General features: G+C 41.3%; 1 protein-coding gene across 2 annotated transcripts in view; it reads left to right on the top strand.

Annotated features, from left to right (window-relative positions):
* The first annotated feature begins 2,263 nt into the window (after positions 1-2,263).
* The window catches only part of ATXN7L1 (ataxin 7 like 1), an 85,716-nt gene continuing 68,684 nt past the window's right edge, over positions 2,264-19,295 (top strand). The window contains exons 1-2 of one of the 2 annotated variants that reach the window (XM_063308032.1): positions 2,264-2,482; positions 3,085-3,153. In XM_063308032.1, coding sequence (XP_063164102.1) covers positions 2,368-2,482; positions 3,085-3,153 — 184 coding nt within the window. In that variant the 5' untranslated portion in view covers positions 2,264-2,367. Of the gene's footprint in view, positions 2,483-3,040; positions 3,154-19,295 lie in introns of those variants that run through there. The other variant, XM_063308031.1, reaches the window with a different exon arrangement.

Here is a 19,295-nt window from a genome sequence, read left to right on the forward strand (position 1 = left end):
AAAATGGAGCAGTTGCATTAAAGCCAAAGCTAACTTTCTATGTACTCAAAGCAGAATAGCAAAAAATGCTCCCTCTCTTTCCTCAAGGAGAATAATTGAGATCTAGTCAGTTTAGAATGCTGTTCAAGAAAAATAGCACTGATATGACCCCTATTTGTCCCCTGGTGAAATGACAGAGCTGAACTTTTCTCTAGCATGTTGGAAGTCTGGAGAGAAGCTGGAGTCAAAAACAGATTGCGGGGAGAGGTGATGATCACAGAAGGATCTCAGGGAACAGAGAGGGAAATACTGGGAGGTAAATGCCTGGCGTAGAGGCTGGATAGTGACCCTGGGGAGGGAGAATGCTAGGGCTTCCCAAAACACGCCTCCGATCTCCCAGTTCTGCTGACCTCAGCTCCAATTTATGGGTGATAAAGCATTACAGATTTTACAGTCCTTGAAGGTGTGGTGGGATAGCACCAATCTAAGGAAGAAATGACAGCTTTCATATTGATATTCCCATGGATGACTGGGCTTTTTCGCTGATGGACTGGGGCAAAAGGAGGGGGAAAGTGGCATGACTACGCTGTGGTTAAGGGCAAGTTAGGACAGGGCCCAAGGGGAGAGAGGTCAACTCTAATTTTAGATTAACTTTTTAAGGACACGGCAACATGCAAGATACAGCAGTTATGTTGATTCCCAATCTCCTCCCCCAAAGAGCTCCACTTGATAAAATGATACTCACTTCTCTGCAGATCTTGCAAAGCCATGATGCTACTCGCTACCTTGTTCAAACCTAGACAGGAAACCCCCCAGAGTACCAAAGGCCTGACTTCTTGGTGGGGATCCATCATTCAACCTAAATAACCATTCTGCCTCTTACCTGCTCATCATTTTGCCAGAGAAGTTCATTTCTGCGCTAATGATTTATAAAGTCTTCTAAAGTCATCCAACCAGTCTTAGGCCAAAACAACAGCAACATAGGCAAGCTTTGTATCATTTTAACAACAGCTGGGCAATGCTGTGAAGATGCTGTCAAAAGTGAGGGGGGAAAAACAACTTTAGGAAAGGTACAAATGTTGGGTGGGGTTGCTGATCCCATTCACCTGTTCCCGGTAGTCCTCATTTAGCAACTGCCTCATACAACGACAGTGATGAAAAAGTAACTTTGTGACCAATCCTCGCGTTTATGACCTTCACAGTAAAGCAAAGGAAAGTTGAAGTAAGATCATATGCACAATCATGGTTTCACTTAGCGACCCTTCGCTTAATGACCAAGTTGCTGGTCCCAATTGTGGTCGCTAAAGGAGGACTACCTGTATATGTGATGGGGCAGGGCTGGAAGGCAAGAGACCGGCTTCTGCCTTGCAGGGCCTGGGACCCCCATCCTGAAGCGCTCTAGAACTTCTCACCAGTTTCTTCCTTCCCCATTTACCCCCCCTCCAATGGGAATTCTGGGAGCTGTAATTCCTCCTATCACTTTTGGAGAGCACAAGGCTGTTGCAGGACTGGTTGGAAAGTAGACCCCCAGCAACATCTCCTTCGTACCCGGCTGATGTGGGGCGCACGGGTTTGCAAGCCAGGGCGTGCCACCGGGCTTCGTTGCTTCTCGTCTACGGCCTCCCCGCGCGCTTTGCTTGTCCCGAGACCAGCCCGGCGTCCCCCGCTCCCCGCTCGCAGCCGCTGCTCCCTCCCTCCCGCTGCTGTCCGGCGCGCCGTCTTGACAGGTGCCTCTCCTCCTCCGCCTCCTCACCAGGAGACGCGAAAGGAAGAGTTTCCTGGGCGCCTCTGCACGGAGTGGGACGCTGAGCTGGCGCACGCGGAGCCTCCCCGGGGGCAGGAAGGCGCGCCCTCCGCCCACGGACGACCCGACCCCGGCGCGCTCCGAGCGCCTTCTGCTCGGTTTCCCCGGCGGCGGCGCTCCGGCTGCGGGCTAGCTGGCCGGGCGGGCGCAGCCCGCCGCCCACCCGGTTAGCCGCGGCGCCCTCCCGGTGCTTCCCCGGGGCGACTTAAGGGAAGCGCAGGTTTGAGGGCACCGGCTTCGCCTCCCGCCAGCGCGCCTGCGCATCAGGAGCCGGGGAGCCCGATCTGATAGGGAGCAGGGGCTGACACTACCCCCGTGTGGGCGGTGGAACGTCCCGAGGATGACGTGCGGCGTTCTCGAATCCCGTGTCTCGCTGGCTGGCTGGCTGCTCGCTCGTTGGTGCCGAAGGAAACGGGGAAAGCAGCGAAAGCGGGCGCCGCGCAGCAGCAGGAGCAGGGGCGGCGGAGGGAAGGCGGCGGAGGAAGAGGAGGAGGAGGAAGCAGCAGCAGCAGCAGCAGCAGCAGCAGCTGCACAGGAGGAGGAGGAGGAGGAGCGGCGGCGGCGGCGGCGGCGGCGCTGCTGCCATGGCGGCCCTGGAGCGGCCCGTGCCCAGTCCCGAGGCGTTCCTGGGCCAGCCCTGGGCCGCCTGGGTCCGGGAGGCCGCCCTCCCGCACACGCACTGCGCCGCCCCCCCGCACAGTAAGGGCACCCGCCAGACACAAGGGTCGGCCGACGGGCAGGCTGCGCCCCTGGTCCCCGAGCGCGCACATGCGATGCGTCGGAAGGGGGTGGGAGGGAGGCAGCTTGCATGCTCTGCCCCGCCGCTCCTCTCCCCTGCCTTCCCCGCGGCGGGAGGGGCGGGCGGGGGGCTCCCGCCCGCGTCGCTCAGTTGCATGGAGACCACCGACCCGCTCCCCCGCCTCGCGCCATGTGCGTGGGCTGCGCTGGGTCCAGCCGCGGGGCGGGGGCGGGGGCGGGAGCAGCCCCGCGCCGCGGTTCCAGACTGCTCGGGTGGGAGGGGCGGGGGGCGCCGTGCAGTTCGGGGGAGGACGGGCCGCGGAAGGATGCCCGAGGACCGGGCGTGGGATGGGGAGGTTGAAGGAGGCTGGCTCCTGGGGATGCTCAGGCCGAGGCAGGGATGGTGTCGGTGGCTGCCCTCCTTCCTTTGGCTCCTGGGGGTGAGCCAGACCCTCTGCTCTCTTCCTTAACTCCTCCTGCTTTCATCGGGCTGGACCCAAGTGCAGGGCGCACACATGCAACCTCTGTCCTGGGTTTTTTCTTACCTTGCTTTCCTCCCGCAGGTGTTGACCTAGAAGAGACCGGAAAAGAGGGTGCCAACAGCAGAGAGGTGATGAGGCTTAATAAAGAAGGTAAGGGGCCAGGGGGCAGGACCGTCTTGGATCTGACGTTTCTCCCCCTCTTTTTAGTTGGGGGGTTTGAAGTGTTCTTTCACAAGCCAGGCTGCTGCCTAAAAGCCACATGGATTGTTGTGTAGAGGTAACCCTGAAGAGGGCCAGGAGGCCTATGTTGGCTTGGTTCTCAGTATGGCTGGGTCTCTTGACCCGTGAGCATTCAACATGTCAGATATTGTTGGGCCCATTAGTGAAGCTGCTTTCTGTTTGGCATCTTGTTGTTAATTCTGGACCAGGCTGTGTTATTATGTGGAAGTAAATAATCATTTACCTAATTCTGACTCAGTTAGCTCCTGTGCTCCAGTTACAGCTCCACCATCCCAATAGCCTGTTCTTCAAGTTTGTTTTAGACTTTCTGAAGATAATATTGTGATCATCACCAGATGTTGGGCCAAATTCCGTTTTTTAGCTTCTGTTTTTCTAGTGATGAACATCTGGTTGCCGGAAGGTACATAGCGATTATGTAGGGTTAAAATTTGTAAACTGACTCATCCTTGAGTCCCTTGGATGTTCTCACAGAACCATATGTTGCTTGTAATTTAAAGAACTGTTCGTATGCTGCCCATTTTGGGGTGACTTCAGATTGGACATGACTAGCAGTAACAAATAAGCTATACTCTTGATAAAAGAAAAAACTTACATTGCAGTCAGGACATATCGATAGATTTGCTTTGTAATATGTTGGGTAGACTGCCCATTAATATTAGTAACTCTGGGCAGGTTTATGATCTCATAAACAAAGGCTTAACTTTTAGAACTAGTGGACATAAAGCATTATCTGTTACTACAGAAAGCATACTGTGCATAGAAAGCTGAACAGGACAACTTACAGTAAAGGTGATCTTGCAAGCCATCATTCTGTGGTAGAGCCATCAGTGTTAGTGCTAGAGGTCTTTTGAGTGAGAATAACTCATTTTGTTATGTTGGTTTAGACACCACCCCTCAATCTCTTTCCGAACTCTCCTATTTGTGGTTGTGGACAAATGGCTGCTGTTGTCTGCCATCGGGCAATCATATGTATATTTACGCAAAATTAATTCTCATAGGATTTGGTGTCAATTGGCTTGTATTCTAGCATGGCAGTTACCTGGGAGTAGGCCCCATGGATCGTAGTGGCGTTTCTGAATAAAGGTGGCTATGCTGTATGCAGAAATGCCCAAGAAATGTTGCTTCATGTTTATGAGTGAACTGACTTGATTTTCCATGTCATGAATTCGTGAAGAGTCAGAAGCGACTGAATGAATAAACAACAACGACAAAAAACCTAACCTACGTATTGGAAGCAATCCTTATGGGCTGGATTTCTTGCCTCTCTAAAGTTAACAACTCTCTTAAGTCCGGGTTTTTGTTGTTGTTTTAGTGACCACAGCTACTCCAAGTTGCTTGGCAGACAGATTGCTGCTATGGTTTACCAACCAGGGTCTGTATGTAGAATTGACACTTTGCATGCAGAAAGTTCTATCTTCCCACTCTGGCTAAGACTGGGGAAGAAAAAGTTCTGTTACTGCCAGCCTGTGCTGGTGTATTGGGCTAGATGGAACAGTGCTCTAACACAGTGTAAGACGGTTTCTTAACTATGTTTAAATTAAGGCTGTCATTTACCCTTGAAGCAATTGGCTGTGATAATGTTTTGTAGTCACCTCTATAAACATTTTTTTCTGCTTAATGTATCTAGGAGGTTTGCAAGCCATCCCAGAATACACTGAATGTTGTTGCAGCTGGTTTTACAGGCTATCTAGCCACTTGGAGTGATTATTACCTCTCTAAAGAATATTGATAAAATGTAAACATTTTTGAGGATGCATGGCTTGTATGTTTGCTACTTACGATAATTTGGACTCTTACAGCAATAAAGTATTCTGTTCTGAAAAGTTCAGGGCATTTCTGTATTGCTTAGTAGGGCTGGGTAAAGCTCTGAAGGGACGATTCGAAAAGTACATTGGTATTTGGGAGACTGACCCCCATGACTGCTTGGAAGGTTTTTACAAGTTGCTGGTGTGTGCATGTGCAGACAACACTTTTGCTGTTGTTGCTGGCAGAGTGGTTTTACATGCACTTGTGTGTGAAAATGATGTGGGAAAACTCTCAAAGCAATTGCAGGGAGCTTTCTGGAAGACTGGATGTCTCAATACATCAGGAAGGGGCCTTTGGTGGTGCCAACGTGCTTAACAAAGTGTTCCTTTGCAAAATTTGTGTAACCGTACTGCTGAGTAGCCCTTTAAATAATGTATTTAATTATGAATTTTAGCGCAGTTTAAAAAAAACAAAACCAAACCCTCAAATGAAGTAACTTGAAAGGGGCTGAATGTGGCATTGATTAGAAATACGCTGTCCATTTTTAACTGCATGTGTGAGTTTTCTGCCCTGGAGCCCGGAGGAGTGGTGTACTTTATGGCCCTAAAATGGGGGAGGGAGCAAGTTATGTTATACCTTTTACTGTACAACAATCAGACCAGTTGTTTCCATGAAATACATTGAATTTCTAGAATTTATTGATATACTTTCAAAACAGATACTTGGTTTTAGTATTCAGTACGTATTTAGAGGCTATAGAAGGATTTTTAGAATGTTCTAATGCCAGCATATCTCAGTACTTTGAATTAGAATTAGGAATTAATTCTTTAACTCTGTAGATTGAAAATATTATGTGACATTGTTTTGACAACACATTGAGCCATAAACTAGTCAACCGCGTTTACCCTAATACGTTTTGCAAACCCATGTGGTTAGTTTAAGATTTAGTGTGTTGTGCCAACCCTGAAAATTGAGTTCGTTGGGTAGATCATGGTTAAATTAATCATAGGTAAGTGTGTCATGTTAATACAATGTTGACATTTAGAAGTTGCAGGAGCGAATGGTTTACATGATTCCCAGTTATTTTAGCTGAATTTACTTCTAGGGTAAGTTTAAAACTGTGACCTTGAGTATCTTCATGACATCATGCACTGTGAAGAGTTTTTGGGGGTTTGAGCATTGTCATGAAAAAGGAAGTAATGCTGAGATGTTATTGGATTAATAGATTATGGAGTAATGTCAACTCCTGGATTATGATATAGAAAGCTCTTACATCTCGTGGGACAGAGGATTGTTTTCGTTTCTTGGGGGCGAGGGTGGATCAGTAGTTCTAGAACTGGGTGTACATTGTTTCCCAAAGTGCCTCTGTGGTGTGATCCTAGTGAACGTTAAAAGCATAGGGACCTTCTTATAGCAAGGAGTTTCTGATCATTTTCTGCTGTAGTGGCTTCCCTTGAAATTATTCTGCTTGTACAAATAGGTTGGCTTTGATACTAGTTTATTTGCAAAAAGGAAACTTTCTGGCTTGAGAATACAGTGTAAACAATAACATCTGAATGAGGGCATGCTGTGTTAGCTTTTCTCCTCTTAGTGCTCAGAGAGGGACTTCATAGTCCTCAGCTTGGGAAAGACTATGCTGTGGTAGAAACAGATCACGATGGAGGTTTAGGTAGCTTTTCTGAAATCTGAATTGGAAAACGTATCTTTGCCATCTATATTATAACCTGTGACTGGTGGTTTTTCATGTGTCGCAGTAATAGGTAGCTTTAAATTAAGTAATTGTAGTCTGAAGAGCGTAGCTAAGGAATCTGAAAAGTTGTGCGTTAGAGAAAAGGGCTTGTGGACAAAACAAAACAGCACACTGTATTTTGTCACTGGGTCATAAATATTTATCCCTGTGAGAGAGCAGTGTGCTGTCATGTTCTTACATCAGTTTGTCAGAGCTGTTGATGCATTCTCTTCTGAGTGTTTAACTTATTCATGTAACATGCCTAGAGAATAAGTTCTTCAATGGTTTGTACAAAGAGGCAGTTATAACATGAGTATTTAGTTAGTTAGTTATTTTACAGTACTTATTTACTGCCCAGCTCATACAGCTCCAGGGATTTTACAGTAAGCTTAAACTTACAGAAATAACTCTGAAAAACAAAACTCAGCAATAAATATAAATAATAACAACATAGACATCTACCCATAACAAGTCAACAAAAACCATGAAAATCATTCACCAAATACCCAATTAAATAATAAAGTTTTCATTGATTTGCAAAATACCAGCAGGCAGCATGCAAGGCATAGTGGTGGCAGGCACTTGGGTGTAGAAGAATCTTGATTAATATTCTATTGGATAAGCAAAATGTTCAGACTGAGAACTGCTGTTAGTATTATTTTTAATATTCTACTATTATAACAACAGGCTCCATTGGATATGTAGTGCTGGCGGAAGAAGGTCTCTGTTCTACTTGACATCCAGTAGGCATGGGAGTGAAACTTTGCTATGCTGATTCAGGGATGAGCTTCCAGGCTCCAGTCTAGATACCTTATCCTGCCATGTCACCAGCACTTGTGGCTGGCATCTTCAGAGGCAAAGTGGTCTGTTCTGTTGTATGCCTGTGTAGCTCATAGGCAACTGATCAGGAGCTGACTGAGCTCCTGCATTTGTAACCAATTTCTAACTGGACTGGAATTCTGGAAAGCCAGTTTCTGATTGGTTCTTTGTCCAAGTGAATTTTTTAATTGGTCTGATTTGAAGAAGTTATAAAGGAGCTAATTTTTGATTCATCTGTCTTTGAAACACACCACTGCTTCCCCCCCCCTTTTTTTTTTTTATATATCTAAAGCAGTCCTACCTGGGACTATAGCTGCCCATCACTTGTTGAGATGGGCGGCTATAGAAATTGAATGAGTGTGTGTGTGTGTGTATGGTGATGGCTAATTAAGGGCTGGATTTTTTTGGTGTGACGTAAAGCTGGAAACCCGGCTTTGTTAACCTTCAGATTCTCATCTTTCTTGTTAAAGTTGTTGGGATACCAACTGCACAATAGGTTACCAGAGAATTAGACCATGGCCTATTAGTCGGGAAGCTTATCACCACTGGATTGATGGTGGCCATGAAACCTGCCCTGATGTATTTGCTATGCTGAGTTGCTACTAATCAGCACCTTGTTATAATGTTAGTCCATTGGACTACAACTCAAGTTATCAGAAAGGAAGCAGATCCTGTCCCTTTGGCATCTTGATCTAATAACAATATTAGATTACTACTTTCTGAGACTTCAGAGTATTTCATATTCATTCTTGAAATCTTTAAAATAGACTTTATTATTACTATTCACGTGGTGTTATTGGTGCAACACTGAGAAATACAGGCTTGATATGGAGCAGGGAGTTACAGGCTCACAATTGTATGTACGTTTACTTGCATGAGTAAACAGGGATTCTATTAACTTTTTTCCTGGTGTAGGATCAGTTGCACATTTTGTAGCTGTCTTTCCTGCTCCATCTGTTTGTGTGCTGTGTTGCTGTATACTTAAGCAGCATGGAGGGAAATCTGACTTGACCATAATTATGTAAGAGCCAACATGATATAGATCACATCAGTATAGTCTAGAAACCCAAGAATAAGCTCTATCAAACCGAGTTTAGAAAATGGTAGCTACCTGCATTAACTGTATTGAGCATGATATTTTATAGGTTTCATTTTTCTTAAGCAATCGTATTTTAACAGATGCTTTTTAAAAAGTAGGTTATTCCAGTTACAGGCAGTATAGAAATAATATTACTATATCACCAAGATAGATAGAATTTGGATTACTAGCACAAGGAATGCAAACTTCAGAATACTTCGTAACAGCCTACTATTAATTATACTATTGGAGTTTATGTGGAGTGGAAGTTGCATAGGGGAACATTATATAATGTGAATAGGAGGAAAAAGATAAATGTTGGTCTGGTTCATACAAAGCTGTTGTCTGGTTTTGGTGTAAAATGTTGTATAAATGCAGCCCCTGTGATTTGTAAAATGTATTTTATATCTTTTTATGTCATATGTACTTAGCTCATTATGGTTTATTAAATCATAAACTGAACGTGGTTTAACTAGCCAGATGACCCCAACCAGCCTTTCCTTGGATTATAGTTGATATTTCTGTTGAGTAATGGGGTACATCGTGGTACTTTTCAGAAAAGATCTTACTTTTCAAATTATACCTCTGCCCCATTCCCAAAAAATAGAATTGCTAAGAACATGGTAAATTTTACATTATGTTGTTAACTTTGAGCCAAACAAAGAAGGTTTTCATATAAATACCTAGGCTTATACTAACTCTCTTGTGACCATTTCTATAGGATAATCCAGCTTTTTCCAGGTTGAGAAATGTGCAGTTTATATGGCAGACTTCTAATATAATTTCTTAAAGTGAAAATCCAAAATTTGAATGCTGTGGTTGTTATTAGAGGTGTTGATCTCGGTAACTCATCTCTGAATGGAACTCAATGATAAAATAAGCAAATCATTTATACTAATTCAGACTGTAGTGGTAGATAAAGCAAAATAACATTTTAAACATTCCATACTTCTGACTAGTTCTGTTAAAAGGGATGGAAATGAAAATTTTCTTTTCTTTTCTCTACGCACGAGCTCTTTTACAGGAATAATCAATGTTTGTATGGCAGCAGAGTTTATTTATTTGTTAGATTTATATCCTGTCTTTGGTACTAGAACTCAAGGTGGTGTACCTAGTGTTCCCTCCTCCTCTTTTCCCCCCCCTAACAATCCTGTGAAGTAGGTTGGGCTGAGAAAGAGTGACAGGCCCAAAGCATGGATTTAAATCTGGGTCTCCCTAACCTATTCCACCACACTGGCTCTCCGTCTGGTTAATATTTAGAGATTTTTGAGAGCTTGCACATAGACAGTTAGGTTGTTGTTTAATAATAAATAATAATAAATAACTTAATTCCTAAAGTAAGGTGGAAAAAAAATGAAAAAAGATACCTGGTACTTTTACCATTGTATATAAATGTTTATAAATAGCTGTCCTTCATAATAAACTCCTTAGACTTGATAAATTTTATGTTAGTAGTCCTGCATTTCTAATCCGAGGAATTTAAAATAAGGGGGACAGTTGGCCACAGGATTGCAACCCTTCCAGTTGCACAAACACTGATGGAAAAAAGCAAGCAAGATTATCTGGAAGATCCTCTTTATTTGTCTGATAAGGAAGCAAGAAAACCTACCCAATTATCTGAGCACTATCAACCACTTTAAGGATTTGGATAGGTGTTCCCAGCACCCAGTGCTGTATTTACAGTGTAACTATAGGGCTTTTTTTCCCTAGGAGAAAAATAACAACTCAGAGAAAATGAAATAGATTTGGATAATATTAAATACACCATGAACTTATTGGATTTATTAAGTGTATGGAGGCTTTTGATAATCGGAGTTTAGCAAGTAAGCTGGATTTATGCTGAGAAACGTCCATCCATCTTTCAGTACTACTGTTTTTAGACATAGTTTATTTCAATGTGTGTTTTTCCATTTAGGCAAAATGTATCTATATTGATAATTGTATAATTAATGGTTGGAGTCAGTAGTAATCTATAAATGCAGTAGTGTTTTTTTCTCAACCATATTTTGATTGCCACAGACTAATACTGTAAAGTCTCCTTTGTTTCAAGCTTTATTTCTAGTGACTTTGAGTGGCAAAATGGAAGTGGTTTCCCAATGATGTTTTTCAGGATATTTTTTCAAGTTGAGACTTCTTGGTGCTGCTCTATCCAAATCTAACTCTTGCTGACCTTGCTTAGCTTTTTGCAAAATATTCAGGTGCAGAGCTCAGACAAAAACATTCATTTATCCCAAACTAAGATGCAATGAAAGCATGAAGCTTCGCGTTGGGGTATAGAAAGTCTCATTCAATCAAAATGCAATGATAGATATATCTGTGTAGGTATTTTGGCAACAACAGTTATTTGCCACAGCCTTCTTCCAGGAAGTGTATGCATTTCCCAGTCTAACCTACCACCCTGATGGTCCCCCCATCCAAGTACTAAATACTGCTTAAGCTTTTCAAGATTTGCCAACATTAGCTAATTCTGATCCTAAAGTGTGAATTTTCTCAGACTTTATGTAGTTGCCATCATTCCACATATTAATAATCCCAAGTTTTGTTATATTTAGACCTCTTTAGAACCCAAATAGGGAAATGAGGAAGGGATGGTCTAAGATGGTGGTAGAGATGCCCTTATTTTAAAGAACTATCATGGAAGATCAGGATAATTCTTGGATCCTCCTTTCTTCTCCATCCCTAAAACGATTCTTGTTTCAGAGGAATTCAGTGGAGCTTACTTTATTTTTATGACTGGATGTTTAGATCACCTTTTCTTGGCAACAGAAATATTTGTCAATATTTAACTATAGTCAAACAGTAGAAAAAAGATTATAGATTAAAGGAGCATTTGGCTACTTCCCAGCTTTACTTTCAAAAGCCTGTTTGGGGGTTGGTGCTAAGTACTTTATCATGGTGTACATTGAATCTTAGGCCCCAGTTCTATCAAGTGAGATGGCAAACTTCTGTCTGGACAATATAATACTTCATACTGAACTGTCCCTTTGCACGACGAGTTGAATATTGTCCTGTTGTATCAAGAACTAACATTTAGGAAAAGGTATGCTAAAACTGTTGTTGCTGATACATTAATTTTCTTTGTTGTTCAGAGACCTGTTTTTACATAGAGGCTCAGGTGATGGAACGCTGTCTGCATTTTTAAATGATGAAGACCAGACCTGGGTTGATTTCTTCATTTGATGTTTATGAGAACTAGACCTTTGAGACTGGATCATAGGCATGTTTTATAATAGGATAGCAGCCTGCCCTGCTGTCTTGGAAGCTGTCAATATTTGTTGGCTTTCTGCGTGATACACTTTTCTGTGTTGGCTAGATAATAGCTTTTCAAAAGTCCAAAAGAAACTGTTCTTTCAGTGAAATGATCACTGTATTAGGGATCTGCAGGTATTTGGATATGTAGTGGGAAAGGTATTTTGGTTTGTCTGTGCTGTTGACAGGCACTGCAGACACTCCCATGCCAGATCCAAAACATCTGTCCCAGTTTGGGTCTGATGGCTGCACACCACTACACTATGTAAATTGAACCTATCTGTGATGGTTTCCATAGATCAATGTTTCTCAACCTTCGCAACTTTAAGATGAGTGGACTTCAACTCCCAGAATTCCCCATGCTGGCTGGGGAATTCTGGGAATTGAAGTCCACAAATCTTAAAAGTTGCGAAGGTTGAGAAACACTGCCATAGATTGTACGGAATACTATTTAATCTCTTTGCACTTGGAATTCTGTTTTAATAGTATCAAAGCAAAGATTATTCATACTTTATGTGAAATGATTTAATTCTCCTCTTACAGAACGCTGCCATTTATATGTGTGCTCTACTTCATACTCAACAAAGCTTTTAATATGATTTATTATTTCTGATTGTCTTTTGTTTAATGGACTCTGCATTATCTGGGACCCTGGATTCTTCTGAGCAATTTTCGGTGGACTTCTGCTGATTACCTCGTTCCGTGAGATGTAGTAGAAGGGCAAGGGATCTTTGTTGATCCGCAGATGAATCTAAATATAAATGTACATAGTACAACATTCATTCCACAATTTTAATTCACTACCAGTCTTTATTGCACTTCTTACACTCAGTGGAGTATTTTCTGGCTGACAAGTAAATTGCTCACTTCAGAAATAATCTATCAGTGTTTATATATTTGCTTTTGCTAAACCAGTAAAAATTACTTTTTTCCCTTGTAGGAAATACCTAAGACTCACTTTTTTGTAAAGTGGCTGCAAGATGTGATAATTGCACAGCATGGTCTGTCCTTATATTGTCATCAAACTTTCTTGGTAGCAACCTGCAGTAGACTCAAAGCAAGGATGCTTCAGCTCATTGCCTGAAGGGACAGGCCTCCGGTATCCCTCAGCTTGGCTATAAAGGACCAGCACTGATAGTAGTGGTTAACTTTTAATACTAGAAGGAGCAATTTTTCTTTGGCTACTTCCAGTGCTGTGCTGATAAAGCCTTTTTCTCTTCGTTGGTTCATTTCTGTTGTGAAGCTAGGTTGGAGAAAAGTGTCTTCAGGCAGCAGTTATGGGGGGAAAGTTCGTGGGAAAAGTTTCATCCTCTCCATTGCACAGTCCTTTTAATAATACGTATTTATGCTTCCCAACCCTTTCTTAGAGCCAACCTAGGCCGGTGACCAAGTTTAGGTAGCTATTCTGTGTCAGGTTTTGTGATCTTCCATTAAGGTTGTTCTAGAAGCAAAATACACCTAAGACTGCAATCTGATTCAGCTTAAGTCCCACAGAACCAAGCAAGGTCTCCTTCCAAGTTGACACGCAATATCCACAGTAAGACTGAAATACCTGACAGGTTTTAAACAAGGGTTAGGAGGATAATTGATAGCCAACAAGTTGAACATCCATGCACTTTGTCACTTCATAATTTATTTCCAGAAAACAAAAAAATTGTCAGCAACCATCATTGTTGACCATAAGCTATCAAAGGTTATAACACTTTACAACAACGGACTTATAACCATATTAATGTAGTAGAAAAACTAGGTATATTTCTTTGGTTTTTAGTACTCAAAGTTGAAAACTTTGAGGCTCAGACTTCTGCTTATGAAGATTATAGACCACTGAAAATAGGCCAGTTAGAATTTTGAAGGGGCATCTTTTCACTTCACAATATGTAGTGAATACAATATTATGATTACACATTGGTATGGTTACAATCAAGGACGGAATGTTTAAACCCATTTATTTAATTATTGTGCCAAATTAATATTTTCCTGGGTAGTTTGGTGTCTTTAAGTTTATGCTGTCATCCAGGCAGAATGAATAGTATCCTGTAAACTTAAAAAATGTTATGGGTTTGCATCCCACATCTTAATGTCACTGGGTTTTTCAAGCATTAAGCTCATCCTTAAACATCACATTTGATAACTACCTTATTTTAGGATGCCTGAACAGCACCTAGCTAATCTTGTTTGGGCTCTGAAGTTAAGCAGGGTCAGGCCTGGTTTGTACTTGGAAGGGGGCCTTTTGGGAATACCAGGGTTAAACATCCTGGAGTCATCACTGCTGTGCCACTTCTGTTGAGAAGAAAACCGTATGGATGTGTTTGTAAAGCCAAGTATGACTCAAAGGCTACCCTATCTTACCTTAGGTTGGAGGATTTCAGGATAAGCACTGCCGTTCCATGTTGTCCTGGTGAGTTTATATCAAGGTCTAAAGGAAGGGTGTGATGTTGTGGTGCCTTGCCATAGGCTTTGCTGGAAGGAATATACTGTGCGTGTGTGCAGACGCGCACACACACACGGGGCCAGGTTTGCCGATGTGAAATGATGGAATTGAATTCTCTGAGCATAGCTGTTTGCCTGCTCTTGTAGAAATTTCTGCTTCATATATATGGTGCCTGTTTTATCAAAAATGCCTGGCATTAATGTTACAGACTGCAGTTCTTCTGTCAGACTACAGTTCTGCCATTTCTGAGAGAGAGGCCAGATTTGGTGTGAGTGCAATTCCAGTCCACCAACAACTAGCCCAATAGATTTAGGTCTATCGGTGACATTTTATTTGCATCTCACTCAGGCAGTAAATATACTGGATTATGCACTGTATTTTTCTGGCTGGTACTTGATCACATACATTTATTGGACCAATACTGAAACTTGGGGGGGGGGAAATCCCCCATAAGCGTAGATGGAAAATAATTATTTTGTTCTAGAAACTTGTTTCTGTTGCCTCTTAAACTCGCCATTGAATAAAACTATGAGAATCTGTGTCATACCCACAGATGTTATTAAAAGTCTTAATCTACTGTTTTAGGTACTTCACAGTGTGTTCCCTCTTAGTTCTGTGGTTTCTTGGGTTGTTCTTGTTCTGTGGTTTCAGTGTTTCTAAGCTTCTATTTTGAACCCTTGCGGGAATTCTGATAGAGGCGCATTAAAACTTTTAAAGCCGTTGTAGTATTGCCTCTTTACTTTGTGGATTAATTGATAAAATGCTCAACTTAAAACACAATTTTCTAAAAGCCAGGGTTTTTTCCTGCCTCTTTCTTCATTGTGGATGTAGTAGGAGAAAGGATATATAGGTGAATGAATGATTTATTTTCCCTTTCACTGTCCTTCTTCCTCATGAACTGACTGTGTAGGCTCAAATGTTGAGAGGGTGGTACAACTGTAGTTGTGTTAGGAATACCAGGTTATAAAGGGTTAGTGGATTCTTCTTTATTTTTCCAAATAATATAAAGAGAACTCTGGTGGTACAAAAAATGAATGCCCTAAGGAAAGTTTTGGTTCTTACCACCATTGTGAAGCAAGAACTGATGGTGCGATTGGATACTAGGTTTTCTTTTACTCGGTTTTCGTCATTTTGCTTTGCCTTAAGGGTTGTGTGTTCTGCTAACAGACTAGCTGGTTTCTCAATTTTTAAGGAGGGATTTAAAGGAAGAACAGCCACAGTCTTAGGATATGTGAGCCAATTAATAATGAACTAAACATTTGAAGAAATGGAGTGGGGAGGTATTTGAAAAAGATGTTCTTCCATATGTTTTTCTCTTCTAGAGTGATTTGAAACTGGTGGTGGTGCTTTTAATTTGGTTAAAGCATTTACAGGACGGTTATTATTAAAAGTAACATTTTAAGTTCCACAAGAATAGGCTGGGGAATGTAGTGTTTCTGAAATAGCTTACTCAGCTGTAAAAATTAATAATAGCCTTTCTTTGCTTTGATTTTCAAAATGCCATGAGGGCAAATTAACAGCAATAAAACATAAAATGAGCAAGGAAACAGTATAAAAATTTCAGCTATTTTTATGTTTTAAAAAGTTAGGACAAGACGGTTTTAATTTTATGCAATAATACTTTTAATGTGGTAGTTGCATACCACTGATTTTAGTTCATCGCGCAGGAACAGAGAGCAAGGCTCTCTGGTGGTGGAAATTATTGGATGAGATTTTATGCAGACATTGCTTTAAGAGTTGTATGCCCTTTAAAAATGATTTGTAAGAAGTCTTTCAGGACTGATGAAATTAACACAAAGAAATTGCTACAACAAACACAGTGTCTTTGGTATATGCCTTCTGATTGGTTTCCAAGATGTGTATGCTTTATTAGTGAAACCATTATAATACTGCCTTTTGATCCAAACAGGGGCCAGTAAAAGCATACTAGAAAAGACCAAAAAGTACGATAAAAACTTTAAAGAAACTTCGGTCATTAAAATAGCCTTGTGTGGCGCAGAGTGGTAGGCGGCAGTATTGCGACCGAAACTCTCCCCACGACCCGAGTTCGATCCCAACAGAAGCTGGATTCTCTCCTGGGTAGCCGGCTCAGGTCAACTCAGCCTTCCATCCTTCCGAGGTCGGTAAAATGAGCACCCAGCTTGCTGGGAAGGCAACGACTGGGGAAGGCAATGGCAAACCACCCTGCTCTATAGTCTGCCAAGAAATTGTCACAAAAGCGGCGTCCCCCCAAAGGGTCAGACATGACTCAGTGCTTGCACAGGGGACCTTTCACCTTTCATCAGTCATTAAAAAGTAAAGCAGAAGGTAACTTTTCTCTCCCCATCTATGCATCACAACAGTGGAGCTCTAGTTGTGTCCTTTGGGAAGGAGCTCCAAAATCAGGGATTGACCTCACAAAAAGGTACTTCTTTAATCCTTACAACCACACCTCTTTAGTACGTATGGATAGGGTCATCTGGGAGGATATGGTCTACGCAATATCCTGGCCATAAACCATTAATAATTTTAGAGGGCAAAACCAACATTTATGATGCATGTGGATTAGAAAGGTGGGATTGAACTTCTAATATAAACACTGTAAACAAATACGTGAGGTTGTGTTTGAAACAAACCACAAGTCAGCATAGTGGATGAAACAGTTTAATGTAGTCTGAAGCAGATGTACTTGGGAGGAGTTACATTCCTGTAAGGAAGATTTGCAGGATTCTGGTCAGGAGGTGACTAAACTACCTAGCCTTGTGTGTGGATCTGCCCTTTCGAGAAGGAACCACCTGCACCAGCTGACTGCCCTTGTGGTGCCAGCAGTTGCTTAAGGTGTTTCGGAGCAATGCCAGAACCAGAGGTGCTATTAAATGATTAAACTCATCTAGTGGAGGAATTACAATCTAATCCAGAACAGACTGTATGCCAAATCCCAGATGTTCTTGTTTATTGACCAACTACACCTCTTTCCTGTCTAGACTGAATATAGGCTAATAAAACTTGGCCAGGTAGCCATTTCGTATTTGATGGAGACAGACAGACAGATATAAATAGACAGATAAAATTTTAATAAAGATTTTTAAAAAGGAAGATAAAAATGAATACAAACTAATATAAAGTAAGAAAAAAGGAAAGGAAAACAAACAAATCAAAGTCAAAGCTAAAATTGCAAGCAAGGAAAAAAAAGTAAAAGAAAAATAGAAAAGAGAGAAAAAAGATACAAAGAAGTAGTAGTTTCCAATCTTCTTTACAACAGTTATGAGTACAATTATAAATTTATCTTTTACTCTATGGTTATAACATAACTCTCTTCTTTCTATAATCTATCCTGTCTAATTATCAAAACCATAAATCATAAGTTCATTTTTTTCTGTTTCATGCAAAAAGTCTATAAGGGGTTTCCAGTCAGCAGTAAACATAGATATTGTCTTTTATCTGATCAAAGAAGTCAATTTGGCCATCTCAGCAAGTTCCATCATCTTCACCAACCGTTCCTCCATTGTGGGTAGCACTGAATCTTTCCATCTTTGTGCATGCAATAATCTCGCTGCTGTTACCACGTACAAAAACAAAGTTCCATTACTTCTTTCCAACCGTTTGTCCATCAATCCCAAAAGAAAAACCTCTGGTCTCAACTGTATATTAATCTTTAAAATCCTCTGAATCAATGTGTGCATCTAAATTTGGAATTTTCTAGCTTTTTTACCATCCACTAAACATGATAAAATGTCCCTTCTTGTTTTCACATTTCCAACATAAATCTGAAGTACCCTTACACATTCTAGACAATTTCTCTGGTGACATGTACCAACTGTCCATCATTTTACAAAAATTCTTTTTAAGTTTATAACATAGTGTAAATTTCTACCATGTATTGTCCCATTGTTCCATCTGTATATTATGACCAAAAATTTTAGCCCACTTTATCATACATTCTTTCACTTGTTCTTCTTCTGTTTCAACTTTCAATAAAAGTTTATACAATTTAGCAATTACAGGTTCATCATTGGTACACAATTCTGTTTCAAACTCAGTCTTACAGTGCTCAAAACCATAAACTCTTCTGTCTACTTTAAATCTTTCTAATAACTGCAAATAAGAAAACCATTGACAACTATCTCCCTCTGCCACCAGTTCTTCTCTTGATTTTATTTTACATTCCCGTGGACAAAGTTCTAGTATCTCATGATAAGTTAGCCATTTGTGTTTGCCTGTTATTTCTCGTCTATAAAATGCTTCTTGTGCTGAGAGTCACAAACTTGTTTTCGGGAACAACCATACTTGATCGACTTATTATTAAGATATTGTTTACCCTTTCTTTTTCACTGTATAGTTCTCTGTGCTGCCAAAGGAATTAGTGTTGCCACTGGTTTAAATTCTTCTGTGTCTTTGACCTGGTTCTCCATATTGTGATAAACCGTTAAGAGTAGAATATAGGCTGCAGGTTTGAGATCTCAAAAAAACCAACCCCCCCCCCCCACCATACAAGGTCTAGGATTTTAAGAAGAAGGTTTTTCACTGACATACCAGATGTCTTTAGTGGACAGATTTTGCTTATGGGTGTGGGAGAGCATTCAGACAAGTGAGTTTCCATTGTAGCTGGAAGTAACACAAACCCAACATAAAGTCTTTTATATCTGTGAGAACTAGGTTTAATCTCAGTTACAAAAATTGTATGAGCCACAATGACATTATATATATAAATAAATAAAATGATATTACTATGCAAATGGTGTAATGACATAAATTGCATCACGATGCAACAGACACCCATGTTCACTGTCTTAATTTTTCTGGGCTAATAAAAGCAATCCCTAAAATTACATACTCAGCTGGGGTAGCTGATGCTTTTTAAAAAAAGACAATTAGCTTCACATGTCCATTGTACCAGATGTTTTTGTGCAGAACACATATATTAATGCTTGGTTTCACAGATGTCAATAAAACTAGATTCCTTAAGGGTTTTTTGGAAGATTAGTGTTGATACCATCAAGTGAGGTCAGGAAGACTAA

The sequence above is a fragment of the Candoia aspera genome, chromosome 7 (assembly GCF_035149785.1).
Source record: "Candoia aspera isolate rCanAsp1 chromosome 7, rCanAsp1.hap2, whole genome shotgun sequence".
NCBI lineage: Eukaryota > Metazoa > Chordata > Lepidosauria > Squamata > Boidae > Candoia > Candoia aspera.